We start from the raw sequence: 19,723 nt of genomic DNA on the forward strand, positions 1-19,723 counted from the left end.
AGAGACAGCAGAGAACGGGTATCTAGCTCCGTGTTGAGAGGGTGTGTGACCGAACAGATAGGATGAGTGCTCCAGAGGGAAGCCAGCGCTGGAGTCCTCATGGGCAAGTGCCCGGCTTTGGGGTGTTATGGGATTCGGGGCCCATAAGGCAGTGTATATGTGTGTTCTTGGGTTGAAGCTGAGGAATGTGCTGCGGGTGGAGCTGTGGACCTATCAGAAGAGACACCCATTAGGGCTTTCTATGTAGATAGGACTGAGGCCCACCGGTTCTGGGCTGCGGGGTGAAGTTCCATGGACAGGGGAGGACAGGAGCCTGGGCGGGGCCACCTTCTACCACCGGCTCAGACTTCCCTTCTTGTGAGGTCCCAGACAACACCACCTGTCTTTTGCAATACACCTCCGATTTTAAACACTCTGCTAAAGTTCTTGTCTGCCTCAAAGCGAGGTGAGGCTTCAACCCAGGAGTCCCTGCTTTGGGCTTTGGGCTTCTTGCTCCTTGGCGGCTAAGTAGCATCCAACCCAGACTCAGAGGTGGAGCTGTGAAACTGGGCAACGGGGCACTGCTCTTGTTGGAAAGCCTGGGGGCCAGGAGGAGGGGGCTGCCTGCAGAGCGGGAGCCAGGCTAGATCGCACTTTTCCAGTCCTGCAGAGTGCTCCCAAGCAGAGGTGATCCCAACGAGAGGGGTCCCCGGATTCAAGGTCTGCGGGGCGAGCCCACAGGCTTCCCCTCGCGCGCCCGGAGGGTGCTACAGGCAGGCTGGAGGCGGGCGCTCGGGGGCGCGGCTCGCGGCTCACGGTGGGGGGGGGGGCGCGCCGGCGGGCTTGGCTGGCCTGCTTCTTCCCGTGTCGACCGCCAGGCGGATGGCGGGGCGACTGGCTGCGGCCGGGATCGGGCCCGGGGCGCTGCTGGCTCTGCGTGTTCTGTTGGCCGCTGCGCACCCGCAGTGCCTGGACTTTAGGCCGCCCTTCCGGCCGCCGCAGCCGCTGAGCTTCTGCGTGCAGTACTCCGCCTTCGGCTGCTGCACCGCAGAGCAGGACGCGGCACTGGCCCGGCGCTTCCGGGCCCTGGAGAGCCGCCTGGACGCCGGGATGTGGGCGACGTGTGCCGGCTACGCGCTGGATCTGTTATGCCAGGTGAGCCGGCTCACGGCGGAGGAGCATGCGGGGCCCTGGTCGCCTGCAGGCGGAGCGGTGATGGTATCTCCATATAGGCAAGACTCAGGAGTGGGTCTGGGATTTTGAGGAGATGGCAACTCCACAGGAGCGATGCTTAAGAGTGGTTCTTAGACTTTGGAGGTGATGGCAATCCTACAGGGCCGAGGGCTAGGAGTGGGTACCGGGCTTTGGAGCTTGGGTGTCCAAGAGGGAGTACTTGGCCCCAGGCGGGAAGATCTGGCATCCCGGGACAGCGCTTGTCATTCATTTGTTTTGTAAAGATGTTGGACCTTTTAGGGGCCTCAATTCCTCTCAAAGGCTAAAAACTCCCATTCTCTGGGATGCGCTGGAATCTGCCCCACCTCAGAGAGCTCTGCCCCTGTCAGGTTCCAGGGTGAAGTGTTTGTTAGACCATGGAAGGCAGGATGGGAAGAGGGTGTGGTAAGAATATGGGGCGTGGCTGTGTGGGCGGCCTGGGCACTGCTTTCCCTCTGAGAACCCTTCCTCTGTCAGACCTAATGGAGAAGCCTGAGAGCCCATTTCTCAGGACCAGGGTGAACCAAGGCCTGTAGGGTCGTGCGTGCTTAAAATACCCATCTTTCTGTTCTGCTACTGGCCCGGCTCCTCCCCTGGGAGAAGTTCTCCCCAGACCTGCTGCTCTTCACATCATCTCCGCTCTGATGGTGGAGCCTTTACTTCGATCCACACTGAACTCCCCTTTTCCTTTTGTTAATGTGGAGTGTCTAGCCACAAGCCCCTGGGTCTCCAGTGTGAGACTGATGTGATCGCGGGAATGCCAGCCTGGCAGGGAAACCGTAAGGCTGGCCCCTAACCTAGGACTGTGAAGTGAAGGGATGATTCATCATGGAAGGGTCCCCACCGTGCAGTACAAGGTCCCAGTCCCAGCCAGCAGGGGGCAGGCTCGAGGAGCGAGAGAAAAGGGCGGCCACCACCGGCTCTCCTGATTGTGAACTTGAGAGAGACTCAGGGTAGTCTTTCAGTAACATTATCTTTGAATCTGGGACGGATTTCTATCCCCGACCCCAGGTCATGAAGATTAAATGACACAGGTAGCGTGGTTCAGTTGGGGTTTGTAGGCGAATTCCTCTATTTCCGGACCAGGGAGAGTGTGAGAATCTGGGTATTTACCTATAGAGGGGTCACATGGTCCAGTGGTGGGTCAGAAGACCTGGACACCGTCAGCGCCCCTGTAAGAGGGTGACAAAAGGTGCTGGGAGGTGAGGGGAGGATGTGGGGGAGCACAGTGCTCTAGGGTGCTCTGCTCCTCTTGTACCCCACTTTGTGCATTTCAAGAGAGTCAGACAGTATGGAGGACCATTCGCCTCTCTCTCCAGCCTCGAGGTCTACCGGAACAGGCCCGTTAGTCTCCCTGTGGCACCCAGGTCCCTAGCAGGGATGCTTGCTTAGAAGGTACTCACACTAGGCTCGGCATGGCAAAGGGATGGCAGGACCAGGGAGGAGGAAGGAGCCACCCCTGAGGCTGTTGCTGGCAGGAGGCACTTCTTTTTCCTTGGGGACCTGCCCAAAATGGCCTGGCCTGAGCGGCCTGTGGTAGAGCGTCTGCTCATACCTCCAGTGAGGCATATTTGGGGGTGATCTCATGTCTGGACTGAGCTTGCGTCAGGAGCTCTGCCAAGGCTGTGGCGTGGTGTCCCTGAGGGGGGTCATGGCAGAGTGTGGGAACATCATCCTCACTGCCACCCGTCTCAAGGAGCCTTACCCACAGCTTCCCATCAAGGATCATTCAGGACTCACAGCTGGCTTGCAGAGGCAGGAGGCTCTTTCCGGAGGCTCTGCCCTCCTCCGGGAAAATATGCCAGGCACTGGTTGCACACGGCAACCCCAGTGTGGCTAGTATGTGGCTCACACGTGGCTGACTTCTCTGTAGCTGAATGCATGCATCAGTGGAGTTGCTGAAGAGTGACCTGTGACAGCGCTTAATAGGGCCATGCACTCAGCACACATGTCTCCAGGGCCATCAAGGAGTTGGTTCTGTGCTTCTGAGCCCAGAGGCAGTTAGCAAGTCACAGACTTAGCTTCCAAAGCCTCTCCATTCATTTCAGGAGGCGGACAGACAGACATGCAACCAAGAGACTTCTCCAAGGTACCAGGGCAAGTAGCGAAAAGCTGCCAGAGATCTGGGACAGCCTGGAAGAGTGACCAATGAGTTACTCCCTTGGGGTTCATCTTACTTGAATGTTTACTGAACAAACAAAAAAGTTGATTGCTTCCAGCAACTTTATGAGGTTGGAGCTCTTTCTCCCCTTTATAGATGGGACAGAGAAGTAAGGAGTTTGCCAAACATCACATATGGAGCTCTGGCTCCAAAGCCCTCCATGCGGCCACGGCCACTTTACAACACTGCCTCCAGCCCAGAATCCTAACCTTAGCTGAATCCTGGGACATCTGCCCCCAAAGGGCCCCCACAGTCTGTGGGGTGGACAGACGGGCAAAGAGCTAATTGAGTCATGGCCAGGCAGAGAAGTCAGGCCACCTCTGGTGAAGCAGAGGTGATGGCAGAAGAGGGAAGCTGCTTCTGGAAGTGACAGATTACCAGGTGAAGAGTCAGAGACAGAGCTTCATGAGCATCCAAGGGGCAGGAGCCTGGGAAAGGAGGAAGGAGGAAGGAGACTTGTGGGTTGGGCCTTGCATCATGAATAGGAGTTTGCCAGATGTGGAAGTAAGGGAGGAAGAAACATCCCACAGAGGGAACATTGTGTACAAGACTCAGTCTTCCTGGCCGGGTGTGGTAGGGGTGGGGGTGGGGGGTAAGAAGCCTTGGGACTTGAGGCCATGAGTCATGACTGTCAGTAGCTGGTCTGTGGCAAGCTTAGGGCTGTCAGGTGGCAGGCGCCCTGATCCTGTGAATGTTTCACGGCCTACCCCTGAACATGAGGTCCAGTGACTGCCCACACCCTGTGCCGGCAGCAATTACTGGCCCCTTTTGTCATTTACTAGTTTTGGGGGGCTCTTGTCTGAGCCCCACATTTATTTTGTGTGTAAGACGCTGCTAGACTCAGTGGTTACTATGTGAGCAGATGCCAAGGCCCTCACCAGGCCCCCAGAACCTCTGTGCCCTCTGTGTGTTCTGGTTGAGTCTTCACAAGGAAAGGGCTATCAGGTTATATCCCATCTCTACAGTGTCTTTGGAGCCAAGGCCAGTGCCTGGTAGCCCGTGCTCTGCTGAGCGTTGTGTTGGTAGAAAGTGTTGGCGGATGAAATGTCAGTGTAAAGAGCAGAAGGCTGGCTGTCATAAAGATTAGGGGTGAGTCCTGGTCTGGCCAATTCCTGGCATGTGGTCACGGTTAGCCGATGTTCCTCGTCTACAACACTGGACTCACGGTGACACTGCCCTGCAGAGAGAAAGTGAAGTCTATGTGTACACTGTCCTCTCTGGTCTTCTTTTGGCTGCCGCTGGTCCACAATAGCATCCCGGGGATCACAAGGGCACTGGCAATTCACAGTCTGAGGTTTGACTGTCTGGCCTGTCATACACAGAATGCAGAATGCAGCGTGTGAAAGATGACACTTCAGATGGGGACAGTGACAGATCAGAGATGCCAAGAACACACAGGGCCCTTAGCTTATCAGGTGGGACTCAGTCCACAGCAATAGCGGGACCAGGGGACAGGCCATGCAATGACTAACAGTAGGGAGCCCTTGGCCTGAGTTAGGGACACAGCTTTGAGGTTAGCTGTCCTCTTGTTTTCCACTGAGGTCTCCTGCTACAGCCCAGCCCGGTTTCCTGGTGAGAGCAGCCGGAGTATAGCTGTCATTGTCTTCTCTATCTAGACATTGCATCTCGAAGGCCTCTGGGGATCCAGAACTGAGTCAGCCCTGGGGGTTGGGGGGGGGGAGGAGTGGCAACAGAGGTCTGTCACATCAGAGAAAAGTAATCTCAGTGTGAAGGACTCCACAGAAGATCCTCAAGGATCTTGGGTTTTGGAGTGTTCTGCTGCAGGCCCAGCAGGGAAGATGGTCTGGGAAAGGGCCACGTGATTGACTCCAGCAGGACCAGCTGCTTGGCAGGACTGTCTAGGACAGGGTGGAAAGCAGGCGTGTTACTTATCTGCGCTCTCCTGTTTGTATTGGCAGGCTGGCTCCCTAAGACAGTAACTCCCTCCCAGGTAGTGTCCATGGGGGGCTGAGTGAGGTCCAAGGCAGAAAAAGTGATGAGTTCTACCCAAGGCAGAGCTGGGGAAAGGACCCCGGTGGCTGCTGTGAGGACAGCTAACTCCAGGATCCTGCTGGAAGGAGTTGAGTCTGAGGGCAGGATAGATTGTCTGGAGCATCCTGGAAGACATAGGCTTGGGCCTCACCTCACACTCACACAGCTGCTATGCACTTGTTGGCTGTCTGGTTATGGAGAGAGTAGGCTGGACCTAAGACTAAACCCAGATACCTCCATATGCTACTGACCTTGAGCATATTACTGAATAACACTGGGGGCCATGCGCCTCAGTTTCCTCCCTGTGAAGTACTCTTAAACACTGAATGAATAATAGGTGTAGGAGTGTTCTGACGTGAGTGCCTTGAGGTAGCCAGAAGGCTGGCAAGGTGGAACGCTTGTCACTGCCCCTCACCATTTGCTATGGCCTACTGCGCCCTGGGATTATGTGCGCGAGGGTCTAGGACCCAGCAGTGAAGACCAACAATTGTTGCTCCAGTAGAGTGTTCATCCTGAAGAAGACAGGCGATATGCAGGCAGGATGTTACATTTTGGGATAGTGAGGTTTTTGGGGGACTTTGTTTTTCTAAGTAATCTAAGGGAAGGTTCGATCTTAGGAGGTAACCCTTGAATGGAGACAGAAAAGCTAGGAGTAAGTTGTGCAGGTGTGTGCTCCCTCCTGCCATCTCTGAGCCCTCCTGTCTCTACAGGAATGCTCGCCCTATGCAGCCCACCTCTATGATGCCGAGGACCCTGCCACGCCACTGCGGACAGTGCCTGGCCTGTGTGAGGATTATTGCCTAGACATGTGGCAGACCTGCCGAGGCCTCTTCCGACACCTCTCCCCTGACCGTGAGCTCTGGGCCCTGGAGAGCAACAGAGCCAAGTTATGCCGCTACCTGTCCCTAGATGACACCGATTACTGTTTCCCAAGCCTGCTGGTCAACGAGAACCTGAACTCAAACCTGGGCCGTGTAGTAGCGGACGCCAAGGGCTGCCTGCAGCTGTGTCTGCAGGAGGTGGCCAATGGGCTTCGGAACCCCGTTGCCATGGTGCATGCTGGGGACGGCAGCCACCGCTTCTTCGTGGCAGAGCAGGTGGGGCTGGTGTGGACCTACCTGCCTGACCTCTCTCGCCTGGAGAAGCCCTTCCTGAATGTGAGCCAAGCAGTGCTCACCTCACCCTGGGAAGGGGATGAGCGTGGATTCCTGGGCCTTGCCTTCCACCCCCATTTCCCACACCCCAGCAAACTCTATGTCTACTACTCTGTGGGGGTCGGCTTCCGAGAGTGGATCCGTATCAGCGAGTTCAGAGTCTCGGCGGATGAGAACACCGTGGATCATGGCTCAGAGAGGTGGCTTCCTGGGAGCCCCAGCCAAGGGAGGGCTGAGTGATCACGTTGTGGGGGGGGGGGTAGCGTGACACACACAGTTGTGGCTGGATGAGCAAGTCTGTCTTAAATACTGTGAATATTCAACACCCCACGGGGGCCAGAATCACGTGCTCTGGGGCCTGGGGAAGAATGATTTTGCAAAACAGACAGGGCTTGGGGTCATGTCCCGACCCCTGCCTCTGGCCTCCTGAGCCAGAAGCTTAGCTCTATATTCGGCTGCAGGCTCTAGAGATAGTTACTCATCTGACTCATAAAACTGGATGAGGTCACAGCTCTGAGGGGAAAATGCCTGTTAGGTCACACAGCTTGGAAGCATCCATGCTGGAGTCCTGGTCTGTTCGCAGAAGTACGTTCTGTCACAGGGCTTGTTGGGCCCAGTGACCATTTCTGCCTTTATGGCTAGCATCTCCCCCAACCCCTCCATTCTTTGCTTCAGGCAGTTGGGGCCTGTCCAAGTCTCCTGTCCAAGTCTCTCTCTCCCTCTCTATCTCTGTCTCTGCCTCTCTCTGCCTGTCTCTCTGTCTCTGCCTCTCTCTGCCTGTCTCTCTGTCTCTGTCTCTCTCTCTCCCTCTCTATCTCTGTCTCTGCCTCTCTCTGTCTCTGTCTCTGCCTCTCTCTCTCCCCCTCCCTCCAGGGTTTTGTGTAGCCCAGGCTGACCTGGAACCTCCTATGTGTTGAAGACTGATCTTAAACTACTGGTCCTCTGTGTCTCTATCTTCTGAGTACTGGGCTTTGGTGACCATGTGCAGCTTTTACCCAATCTCATCTGCTCCTACTTGTAGGCCCCACAGTGCCTGCAGAACCTACTCACTATTATTTATGCCCCAACTGTTCCAAGGGGAGTTGACCTGGCTTGGCCACCTGTTCCAGAGACTCTCCTGGGCAGAAGTGAACACTGAAAATAAGAGTCATGGTTAGTAGTGTTGGAAGGGCAGTCTAGGAAAGGAGGCACTGGAGGAAGTTGCCTCTTTCTATTGCTGGAGGGACCCAGGGGACAGTGAAGTCCAGAACTGGGGGGTAGGTCTGGTTGGGGGCCATCCAGACTGGAGTCATGGGGGAAGGGCAGCTATTGTATAGAGATTGCCAGGAACACAAACAAAAACACCAGCACCACCCCTGGCTCCCCTAATGCCTTTTATTGGCTGAGATTGTTCAGCTAGCAAAGGAGCATGGGAAATGTAGTTCAGTGATGCTGCCTGTACCTACCCTTAAGTAAAGAGCAAGCAGGAACAAGGTGAGGCTCTGGTGTGTTGGTAAAAAGGCAAAGGAAAGGACACCATGTATTTGATGAAACTGTGAAATGTTGACATGGGGCATATAAAAAAAGAGAAACATCCCAAAACAGTAGCTTTGTGGGTTAATAGACATCTTGTCTTAGAGCAATTAATTTTGAGTTATCTGGAAGCTGGAGTTTACAAAAGAGGAGAGCCGGGCAGTGGTGGCGCACACCTTTAATCTCAGCACTCAGGGGGCAGAGGCAGGCGGATCTCTGTGAGTTCGAGTCTGGCCTGTAGAACAGAGCAAGTTTCAGGACAGGTTCCAAAGCTAGAGCTACCCTGTCTCCCCTGTTTGGAAAAACCTAAAAGAAAAAAAGAGGCGGGGGGATTGCACCCAAGCCTGGGAGGAAGTTTGTCCTATGGACCAGAGGGAGGGAAATAGAGGGTGAGATACATGTTAAGGGCATTTGCTGCTCTTCTGGAGGACCGAGTTCAGTTTCCAGCACCCACATGGAGCAGCTCATAGCAGACTATAACTCCAGTACCAGGAGATTTGATGCCCTCTTCTGGCCTTCAACAGTGCCTGCACATACATGGCAGGCGCGCGCGCACACACACACACACACACACCATTAAAGAAATCCTGAATTCAGAACATGAAGTATTAAGCTTCAGTAAGGTTCCTCTGGGCACATCGCACAGAACCTGATCTCTCAGAGGGACTCGTCGGCATGCCTGGCAGGGCTAGCAGCGAGCCATCATTGCTACCCAGGACATTTGTCAAGAGTCTTCCCATGGCTGGAGGAGGTGGGCAACCAGCAGCCTGAGCTGTCCTCTGCTTTGAGGACCCTGGGCTTGAGGCTCTGTAAGGGCCACATGCATGGAAACGCTCCAGTGTTGGTAACATGGCAAGGGCTCAGATCTGAATCTAAAGACCTTGGCTCTGTGTCTTGCTTTTTTTCCTGCTGTACTTTCATAAGGGACAATGAGATCAATGCACAGGCTGGTCCTGTTGAACCTGAACTCATTTTATTGGTGGTGGGGGGCTTTAGTACAGGCAATGACGCATGTGGCAGGCAGAGGGCTGCAAAAGGGCGGTGGAGGGCCAGTGACCTAAGTGGTATCTACTGGGGTGGAGGAACCAACAGGAGGAGATGGTGTGGTTGCGTTCTGCCATTGGCTGGGATGTCCACAGTGGTCATTCCCGTACCGCGTCTCTGTGTCGTATACCTGCTGCTTCTCAAGACAGAGTGGCCGCGCTTCCTTGCCCTGGCAAGCCCTGATGGGTAGCCAGCCGACTGGGTACAGGGAAGGTCCCAGGGGGTGTGGATAAAGGGCCCCTCCCACTGCCCTGAGCAGTTCATCACTAACAATCAAGGAAGCATGTCAAACACCTCTGTTCATCAATGGGAAGCAAGGTAAGGTACTGGAGGAATGGAAAGTTTCCACCACGGGTGGGAAGCAGTTGAAAAACACTGGCCCATTGTCCTGGTCCCAGCTGTAATGCTGATGGCCTTTGTGCCCTCGGGGGATCACTGAACTGCTTCCAGCATCCAGGTCCTTCTTCGACACAGTGACATGAATGGTCCCTACTCAGCCTATAGGTCCATGTGAAAGACAGTTACAAGAGAGAGAAAGTCTCTCCCACTGTGAAGTGGCATCCGAGAGAAGGTTTTACTGCTCTTCAGGGATTACCATTCGGAAGGTGTTTTTTATTGAGGGGCTACTTATCTCTCTTTAGGATAATCCTGGAGATTGAAGAACCAGCCTCCAATCACAATGGGGGCCAGCTGCTCTTTGGGAATGATGGCTACCTCTACATCTTTACCGGAGATGGCGGGATGGCTGGAGACCCCTTTGGGAAGTTTGGGAATGCGCAAAACAAGTATGCCCTGCTTCTGCTCTGCTGGGGCATTGGTTTGCAAACAGCTTCTTACATGTGTTTCCTTGTGTTTCCGAGGGAGAGCTACTGCCCCCACCACACAGAGCAGGGTGGTAGCCTGCAGTTAGCCGGGATCCCACCTCAGTCACTCACTCCCATTGATTGGCGAGGACAGTGTCAGTCTCAATGAGAGACTATCATGGGGAAAGGAGATGCTGGTGGTAGTCGAGTCAGAAACAGTGCCCATTGTCACAGCTGTCACAGAAGTGACAAGAGCGAGCCTGTGGGGAGACAGGACTTTCTCTAACGTGATCTCTGGCCTGCTGGGCCTGCTGGGGTGAGACAGGTCTTCCCACAACAAAGGGGGAGCTGGGGTGGGTCTCTAACTCCCAGAAGTTGAGTGTAATCCCATCTTCATTTGTCTATTTCCTGTTTTGAGCACATGGCCTGGCCTCCTTGTGTGTGTGTGTGTGTGTGTGTGTGTGTGTGTATGTGCGCAGGCGTGTAGGTGTGTATAGGCGTGTGTGTGTTTGTGTATATGTGAGTGTGTATGTGTGAGTGTGTGTGTACATTAGTACAGTTCTCCTGAACGACAAGCCGGATGGCGGCTTGTCCTAGCTCTGATGACCTCTATAAAGGGCAGCCTGGATCTGAAAGATCAGCTGTGAGGAGGTTATACTGCAGTAAGTGGTGAATTAGGGTTTCTAGCAGGGCTTGCTGCCCAGTGAGTGTGGGACAGACACGCCGGAGGGTGTGCAGAGAAAGCCAGTCCCGATGGCTGAGCAGGGCTGGGCTCAGAGATGGCTTACCCTTTCTGCCCACTCTGCGTGGACGCAGCGTAACCAGCGCTCTCCGCCCCAACCGCAGGTCGGCGCTGCTGGGCAAGGTGCTGCGCATCGACGTGGACCGCAACGAGCGTGGCCTGCACTACCGTATCCCGCCTGACAACCCGTTCGTGGACGACCCCGGAGCGCGGCCGGAGGTCTACGCGCTGGGCGTGCGCAACATGTGGCGCTGCTCCTTCGACCGCGGAGACCCGACGTCTGGCACTGGTCGTGGCCGCCTGTTCTGCGGGGACGTGGGCCAGAACAAGTACGAGGAGGTGGACCTGGTGGAGCGGGGCCGCAACTACGGCTGGCGTGCTCGCGAGGGCTTCGAGTGCTACGACCGCAAGTTGTGCGCCAACGCCTCCCTCGGTGACCGCGCCCCTGGGGACCTCCAAATAGGATCCTTCTGGTCCTCTCCCCTCCCCCTCCCCCTGACTCCCTGGCTCAGACCCTCGACATAGATCCAGTCTGTCCCATCCCATCCCCTTGGGGACTTCCCAACGGGGATCAGCATTCCTCCAGAACCCCAAACCTGGGTCCCGCATGCCCCACTCCTCCCTGGGCCCGCAGACCCAGATCTACCCCATTCCTCTGGGGAACTCCAATCCACATCCAACCCCTTTCCCTCCACTAAGAGACCCCATGGGTCACTCCCTCCCTCTCTCCCTGGACACTCCACCTCACCGCCTTCCCCACTGCCAAATAGCATTGTCCCCTGCCTCTTTCACATACGCCTCCCCACTCCTGGCCTCCCCGTACTTCGGAGGTCACTTCGAGCAGTGTGTCAGGTCCCTCCTCATCACGCACCTCCTGCTGAACCCTCAAAGAGGTTATGCCCCTTTCTTTGAGAGCTTTCCTCGCTCAGGCCACCCCACCCCTGTGTGTGGCTCGGGGCTGTCTGGGAAACGCTAGGTCTCAGGACGAACCCACTCTCTAACCCTCAGATGATGTGCTGCCGATTTTCGCCTACCCTCACAAGCTGGGCAAATCAGTCACTGGGGGCTACGTGTACCGGGGCTGCGAGAACCCCAACCTCAACGGGCTCTATATTTTTGGCGATTTCATGAGTGGGTAAGTGACCTGCATGGCCTACGCTCTCCATGACTGCTAAAAGGAACTTGTGTGTATGGGTGTGCTCAGGAGTGTTCAGGAGTGGGGCACACAGGGCTCTTTCTCAGGGAGAAAGTCGCGGTCGTTCTCAGGAATGGTGGGTAGAATGAATGGGTATGTGCAAAGACAGACAGGCAGATGGACAAGCGGTTGGAAGGATGAATGGATGGACGGGTGGATAGATGGACAAATGGGTGTGTAACTGGATGGATGAGTAGATGGATGGATGGAATTCCTTGTGCAACACACTAGCCTTGGCCTCACAGCTCATCTTCCTCTGTAGGCGACTGATGTCCCTTCGAGAGAACCCAGAGACAGGCCAGTGGGAGTATAGTGAGGTCTGCATGGGCCGTGGGCAGACATGCGCTTTCCCAGGCCTCATCAACAATTACTATCCGTATATCATCTCCTTTGCAGAGGACGAGGCGGGTGAGCACCCAGAGACCCCTCCTTCCTCTGCCCATGCTTGGGATTGTAACCACCAACCCTGGCCACCCCTCTGGCTTCTGACATTAAAGAAGCTTCAGCGTGAAAAGACTTTCCTCTGAGGAGGGCTGTGTCCTGAGGTTTGGGCTTTTTCCTTGTGAGTTCTTGAATCAGCCCTAGAACCTCTATTCCTGAGCTTCCCTTTTCTTATTTGGGAACTCAGAGAAGTGGCTGTCCGTCCTCCACCCCCGTGGTGGGGTTGACGGGGGAGTTAGACATAATGGGGACAAGTCCCTGGTGTTAGCAGGGTCAGGGAAGATCTGGAATATGGAATTGTAGGCTGGTGAGAGAAGAGCTGGGTTGCCGATGGCAAATTTATCTCAGCTACTGAGGGAACCATGTTGGCATTTTAAATCAGGCAGACACAGCCTTCTAACCGGTTCCCGGACCTCACATTCCCAGCAGGGGGCAGAGGGGGAAGGGAGAGAAGGAGGAACTGCGGAGGCTGGATCCCACTCCAGCATCCATCCGCTTTTGTCCTTGGCCCTGGGATTGTTCCCAGACAAAAGGCCAGGGGCCCCCAGCAGTCTCTGGAGCAGGCTTGTTGAAGTTTCCAGGCAACGCTCACCACGGCCTTTGGATGGGTATCCCCTGCAGGGCCCAGTGCCCAAAGCCCCCAGGGCTGAGTCTGGGAAATCTTTGTTGAACTGATTCCCCCCCTCATTAGCATGTGAGTTTCCCAATGGGCAGACCCAGCCCCAGCCCCCCGAGGCTCTTAGGCTCACCAAGCCCTAGGAAGCCTTTTCTTTTGGTCAGTAGGGGGTTAACATGATTTAGAAGCATCATTCCCCCTCCCCAGGGCAGAGACTGGAGGAAGGTGCAGTTCTCAAGGCCCTTCCTCCATCATTTGAGTGTCACAGAGTGACAAAACCTGGAGGCGGCGCTGGTGAGCTGGCCGGCCCAAGGCCAGCACCGGATGGATCAGTATCGGTGCTGCCAGCCAGGGCAAAACAGCCCCTCCCGGCTCCTGGCTCCCTAGCTGCGCTTTGGATACATCAAATGATGTTACCAGGACCTCTGCTGCCCCAGTGATCTTCAGGGGCATTCACAGCACAGAGACCAGGAGGACAAGGCCACCGCACGCAGCACTGGCAGCTTCAGCTTGGTCCTTATGCAAGCACGCATAGCTTCCCGATGATCACAGCTAGCAGAATAGCCCCCCCATCCCCCACTCCCCCAACCCCGGCTGAACTCCATGGAAGCAGGGAGTAGGGTAAGGCTGGGTGGAAGAGGGAGCCTCTGTGAGCTTAGGCAGGTTGAGACATCCGGGGGCTGTGCTGCTGGGGGATAAAGGCATGCTGAGGTTGGCGGAGGTCAGGGCCAGCCTCTGATCTGAGCCTGAGGGAGCCTGGGTGGGGTGGGGCTGCCTGCCTTGTTTGCTGGCCACGTTCTCAGTGCTGCTTTGTTCCCGTCCAAAGGGGAGCTGTACTTCATGTCCACGGGTGTGCCCAGTGCCACAGCCGCACGCGGGGTCATCTACAAAGTGATAGACCCCTCCAGGTGAGTCCCTTAACTGGGGGTCTGGCAGTCCATACTGTCTGCAGAGACAGTAAGTGAGTTCCCCCATCTTCTACCTATCCTCTCATCCCCCTCAGTCTACTGCTTAAGTCTTTGCTATGAGGCTCCCTTCTTGGTTCAAGGCCTCCTCCAACCCCTTCTGTGTATGCAAAGCCTTCTCGGCTTGCCAGCGTCCCTCACCGTTGGCAGCGTGCCCAGTGGGCACCAACCCGTAGCCTCAGGTGCCTTCCCTGATCCATTTGTCCCCCGTCCTCTCTCAATTGTCACCCCTAGGCCCTGGCATGCCCCCTGTTCAGTCTGTGTCACCTCACCCAGTCACACCCCTCAGGTGGTGGGAACGGTGCAGAGCACACACGAGGGTGTGTTTAATGAATGGTTACATGATGATCTTTCGGTTCTAGAATCCCTGTCCTGGACTGTAGAATTGCTGCTTCTCCCTCAGAGTAGCCAGTGACCCTAAACTTTGAGACACACTGGATGTAAAGAAATCCTAAAACACATACTGAACCTAAAAAAAAAAAAAAAAATGGTTTTTAACCAGACATGGGGTATATACTTGTAATCCCAGCTATTTAGGAGGCTGGGGCAGGAAGACGGCAAGTTTGAGGCTAGCTTCTGAGAGTTATAAGGTAACCTAGACAATTTAGTGAGGTCAAATAGAGATAGATAGATAGATAGATAGAGAGAGAGAGAGAGAGAGAGAGAGAGAGAGAGAGAGAGGGTGTCTAGGGGTAGGCAGACTAGGAATATAGAGAGCTTATCAGACATACAAGGTCTTGAGTCAGCTCTCTAGCTCATTTAAAAAATTTATTACGGTTTATTTATTTTTACTTTATGTGCATACGTGTATGTCTGTGTGAGGATTTTGGACCCTCTGGAACTGGAGTTACAGTTGTGAGCTGCCACATGGGTGCTGAGAATTGAACCCAGGTCCTCTGGAAGAGCAGCCAGTGCTAGCTGCCGAGCCATCTCTCCAGCCCCTCTCAGCTTACTTTTGCCGTCACTGTGTAGAAGACAAAGTTTACTGTTGAGTAGCATGAGGTACTTCCAACAGCTAGTGGTGCCATTGCAGAGGAGGCCACTCCCCGAGTGAGAGCGGCCAGTGGCCAGAAAGGCCACTGTGTAATGCCCATTCTCAAGGGGTGAAAGTGAACATGGATGGAGGGGTCAGTGGTCAGCCTAATGTTTGGGCAAGTTTTGTGCATTTTCTAAAGTCTCCAAAATGTGTGTGTGTGTGTGTGTGTGTGTGTTACATAGGTGTACGTGTGTTTGCATGCGTGTGGGTACACATGTGTGGGTGTGCACATGGAAGCCAGAGGTCAACAAAGTTCTCCACTTCGTATATTGAAGCAGGGTCTTTCTCTTGAACCCAGAGCCCATAATTTAGTAGTCTGGCTAGCCAGCTTGTATCAGGGATTCCCAGCCTCTACTGGGATCCCAACTTTGTGTGACAAGGGCTTCCACTGAGTCATCTCTCAGTTCCCTGGATGAACGCTCTCTCTCTCTCTCTCTCTCTCTCTCTCTCTCTCTCTCTCTCTCTCTCTCTCTCTCTCTCTCTCTCTCTCTCTCTCTCTCTCTCTCTGTGGTACAGGTTTTCTCTACTGTGTAGCTCTGTATGTCCTAGAACTCTTTATGTAAACCAAGCTGGACTCAAACTCAGAGACCCACCTTTCTCTGCCTCCCAAGTACTGGGATTAAAGGTGTGCCACCCCCGCCCAGCTGACGATGTAACTTCTTATCACGAAAGCCATGAGCATGCTTCCCCTCTATATGCCTCCATCTTGTTTTCCACAAGGTCCCTTCCACTTCCATCTCAGTGGCTTGTCCCTGAGGCGTGTCGTTGTCTTCACACGGCGTCTTCCCACCCAAAAAGGATGCTAGTCATTGTCTGCCGAGTCACCGAGCCATCATCATCTTGCATAGTTCTTGATGCTGAGGTTCTTTTCATTTTTAAAAAATGCTGGGGCTGGAGAGATGACTCAGTGATTAACACCCTGGCTGCTCTTCCGGAGGACCTAGGTGAGGTTTTCCAGCACCCACATGGTGGCCCACAACCATCTGTAGCCAGTTTCAGAGATCAGATGCCCTCTGCTGATGTCACTTTCTGGCCTTTAATTTTGCAACACCCTCTCCCTCTTGGTTCATCGTCCCTGCGTGTGGAGAGGGCCCAGAAGGACTTTATTTTTGTTTTTGTTTTTAACCTCAAGGCCTTGGGGTTGGAGGCAGGCAGAAGTGGGCAGGGCTCCTCCCTTTCATTTTTCTCTTTTGGAAGAAGTGTGTTTTGGGTAGCAGATTTGTGGATAAGGAAGACAGGAGGGAGACCCAGGGGCCACAGCTTCCTGCCCTAACAGAAGCACTGTGCTGTTTTGCAGTGCAGCGTACAAAGATTTTAAAAAATTTAATTTCCTTAAGAGACAACACCCTCCTCCCCTTACCCAATGAGAGGTCAGGGTAGAGATGGCTGTACTTCCAGCTTTGAGAAGTCTGTGTGTCTTGCAGAGGCACATGGTCCTTCCTCTGCCAAGTCTATCAGGAGGCCACTTAATCATGTGGCCATTTCAATCCCAGGCTGACGGAACCCCCATTGAAGTCCTGGGCCCACGTGGGGCAGTCTGGGAACAAGGTTGGACCCATTCAAAGAGTCGCAGATCAACAGCCAAAAACTAATTAAGATGGAATTCTGGCCCTTGCGTTTCTTCAGGATGGGGAAGGAGACTGTTCATACCCTGGCAACTTTTCTCAGATTCTTTTCTCTGAACTGCAGACCCCACGGCTGTGCTGGACCTGCTCAAGCCAGCTCCCCATGACTCCGATCTTCTGCCCACCATATCTTTTAGCTTGCCTTAACTGTCTCACATTTCTCCAGGCCTATGTACCACCAGAAACTCAGAATTTACAGGTAGAGAGAGAGACTCTTCATACAGGACTGGGGTGGAAGGGGTGGGCAGGAATGTAGCACTAAAGGATTGGGGTGGGCAGGAACGTGGAGGGACTTCAGAGGGGCTGAGTGCAGTAGAGCCCATTGTTGAGGTAGTCCTTAACTGCCAGCCTTTCAGCCCCAAACGGAACACATGGATTCTAGATTCGTTATGAAACTGTTGGCCGATGACTATTATTGGCTAGCTTTGTCTTAATTATCAACCCATTTCTATTAATCTAAATATTTTCATGTGATCTTATCTTACCGGAGAAGGGTCTGGACCTCTAACTCCTTTGGCGGCTCACATGGTGACTCCCTGGTGGGCTCCTCCTGCCGGGTGCCAATGCCTACCTTTCCCAGAATTCTCATCTCCTAGTCCTGCCTCTATTGGCCACAGTGTTTTATTCATCATCCAATAAGAGAAACATATATGCAAAGGACATCCCCATCAGCCCATGGTAAGGGGTGTTCAGTAGCTGGACACTAGTTACTGCTTGCTGTCTCTGATCACCCTTGTCTGGCCCTACCCTCTTTTCTGTAAGGGAAGGTGATGGGGTGAGGGCGAGCTTGCTCAAGCCTGGCTCCCAGTCCTGATCTTCTGTGTGTGTTTGGCAGACGGGCGCCTCCAGGGAAGTGTAAGATACATCCTGCTCAGGTGACAGTGAAGAGTCGCCTCATCCCCTTTGTGCCCAAGGAAAGTAAGTGTTCTCCAGTGGGAGAGGGAGTTCCCTACCCCTCAGGACAGATGGGGGTGGGGTGGGGGACAGAAAGACCTAGAATGCTTCCATAGCCCCTATACCTAGCACTACATCTGACACCTATTAGAGACCCAGTGAGTGTCAACCGACCTGCAAGTACAAGGCATCTTGTTTGACAGAGCCTTTAACCAGTTCCAGGTAGTAGGGAGGCAACCCCAGAGGGCTGCAGCCTCATCCAGGATGTGGCAAGGAGAGTATATCTGTATCAAGCTGTGATGGCTGCCTGGGATAGAGTCTTATGAAAGGGTAGAGGGGGCTGTTCCATTGGGTCTAAGTTATATAGGAGCAGTGGCTTAGGATAGTAAAATCTTTTCCAAACCAAGAGAAGAAGGCAATCCATTTGTCTCTCCATCAGCTCACCCATTCATCCACCGACCATTCATCCATCAACTCATCAGCCAGCCATCAACTCACAAATTCAGTCATCCATCCACCCATCCATTTGTCAATCTACCTATCATCATCTATCTACCTACTTGCCCACCCATCCATCAATATACCTATCCATCATTCACTCATCCATTCATCCACCCATCTACCATCCATTCATCCACTCACTCATAAATCCATCTATCATCATCTCTCTACCCATCCACCCAAACATTAATTCATCCACCAACATATTATCCAATTGCTCATGAATAGATCCATCCATTCATCATCTAAGCCATTATCCATCCATCTATTGACCCGTCCATTCACAAGTCATCATCCATCCAGCAATCCATCTGTCTTAGTTAGGGGTTCTATTGCCTTGATAAAACACCATGATCAAAAGCACCAAAGGGTTTATTTCTGCTCATAACTTTCAGATCACACTCCATCACTGAGGGAAGTCAGGAACACCTGGATGCAGAGGCCATAGAGAACATTGTTTACTGGCTTGCTTGCTCATGGCTTGTGCAGCCTGCTTTTTAAATAAGACTCAGAACCACTTGCCCAGTGTTGGCACCACCCACAATGGGGTGGGCTCTTGCCAATCTTTTTTTTTTTTTTTTTTGGGGTTATTGCCTTTTCGAGACAAGATTTCTCTGTGTAGCCCTGTACTGGGACTCATTCTGAAGCTATTGCTCACTTCCATCTTTGTGGTCTTTGTTTCCTCACGGAAAACTGCAGGAAGCAGTAAGTCCCTTGCTCCTGTAAGCTGTCCATGCATCTCCCACGTTGTGCCTGAATTTCAGGGTCTTCCCACTGGCCTGGGATTCCTGGGAGGGCAGAACTTGGAACAGACAGCAGTAGTGGATTGGCACAGCGCCTGCCTGCCAAGCAGGACTTGCTGAGTAATTTGAAGAAGCATCTGGCACAGCTCTAGGCTAGTGTCATGGGTAAGGGTGACCCGTCAAACCCAGCAGGCCCCCCAAGAGGCATCCTAATCTTGGGATCTCAGTGGAGCCAGATCAAGCATCTTTCCTTAGGATTTGTTTTCCTTGCACAGGCTGGGGGGCTGTGCGGGTGGAGAGCCGAGCTAGGCTGGAATAGCAGGTTCCCTCTGACCCCCAGGCCTTTCCTCTGCACAGGGTTCATCCGGACACCAGAGAGCACTCCGCATCCCACGGCCCGCGCCCCCACCAAGGCACCCCGCCGCAGGCGCCCCACGGTCGCTCCCCCAGCTCCCACCCTAAGGCCCACAAAGCCCACAAAACCCGCACGGCCCACCCGGCGACCAGGAGCCCGGAAGGGAGGCGGGCGACGGCGGGGACGTCCGAGCACCGCGGTCCCTGCGCCCCAGAACGGCTCGGTGCGCCTGGTTCGGCCCGCGGGCCTGAGTCCCGGCCGCGGACGCGTGGAAGTGTTTGTAGGCGGACACTGGGGCACGGTGTGCGATGACTCCTGGGACACCAAGGCGGCCGCTGTGGTGTGTCGCCAGCTGGGCTTTGCGCACGCGGTGCGAGCCACCAAGCGCGCAGAGTTCGGCGAGGGCCGCACACTACCGATCTTGCTGGACGACGTGCGCTGCGCGGGCAGCGAGCGCAACCTGCTGGAGTGCGCGCACGCTGGCGTGGGCACGCATAACTGTAAGCACGAAGAGGACGCTGGCGTCGAGTGCAGCCACCAGGACCCGGACCTGTAGACTGGCCTCACCTGCCTGGCTGTGCCACCTTGCCAGGATGGAACCTAGAATGGCCCCTTCAGTCTGCGGGCACCCTGTGCAAAACGCACAAGCCACAGTGCAGGGCCAGTGGCGGTTCATCTTCACGTGACCTATGTGACCTTTCTGTCTCCCTATGTGTGTGGTTCTTATCTCTCAGCACTTCGGAGAGCGAGGGC

The 19,723-nt window shown here is 54.3% G+C and overlaps 1 protein-coding gene across 1 annotated transcript; it reads left to right on the top strand.

Annotated features, from left to right (window-relative positions):
- Positions 1–849: 849 nt before the first annotated feature.
- Positions 850–19,610, top strand: Hhipl1 (HHIP like 1). Its single transcript, XM_051196590.1, has 9 exons — positions 850–1,134; positions 6,055–6,698; positions 9,696–9,839; positions 10,704–11,032; positions 11,608–11,734; positions 12,057–12,202; positions 13,678–13,759; positions 17,313–17,395; positions 18,973–19,610. The coding sequence occupies exons 1-9, from the start codon at positions 862–864 to the stop codon at positions 19,524–19,526; spliced, it is 2,382 nt and encodes a 793-aa protein (XP_051052547.1). The 5' UTR covers positions 850–861; the 3' UTR covers positions 19,527–19,610.
- The last annotated feature ends 113 nt before the right edge of the window (positions 19,611–19,723 follow it).

Source organism: Phodopus roborovskii, unplaced genomic scaffold (genome assembly GCF_943737965.1).
Source record: "Phodopus roborovskii unplaced genomic scaffold, PHOROB, whole genome shotgun sequence".
Classification (NCBI taxonomy): Eukaryota; Metazoa; Chordata; class Mammalia; order Rodentia; family Cricetidae; genus Phodopus; species Phodopus roborovskii.

Excerpts from the sequence above, each read along its gene's own strand:
- Hhipl1 (XM_051196590.1), top strand. The coding sequence starts at position 862 with ATGGCGGGGCGACTGGCTGCGGCCGGGATCGGGCCCGGGGCGCTGCTG. Across the intron at positions 9,840-10,703 it reads TTTGGGAATGCGCAAAACAA|GTCGGCGCTGCTGGGCAAGG; the intron begins GTATGCCCTGCT and ends CCCCAACCGCAG. Across the intron at positions 13,760-17,312 it reads AAAGTGATAGACCCCTCCAG|ACGGGCGCCTCCAGGGAAGT; the intron begins GTGAGTCCCTTA and ends TGTGTTTGGCAG.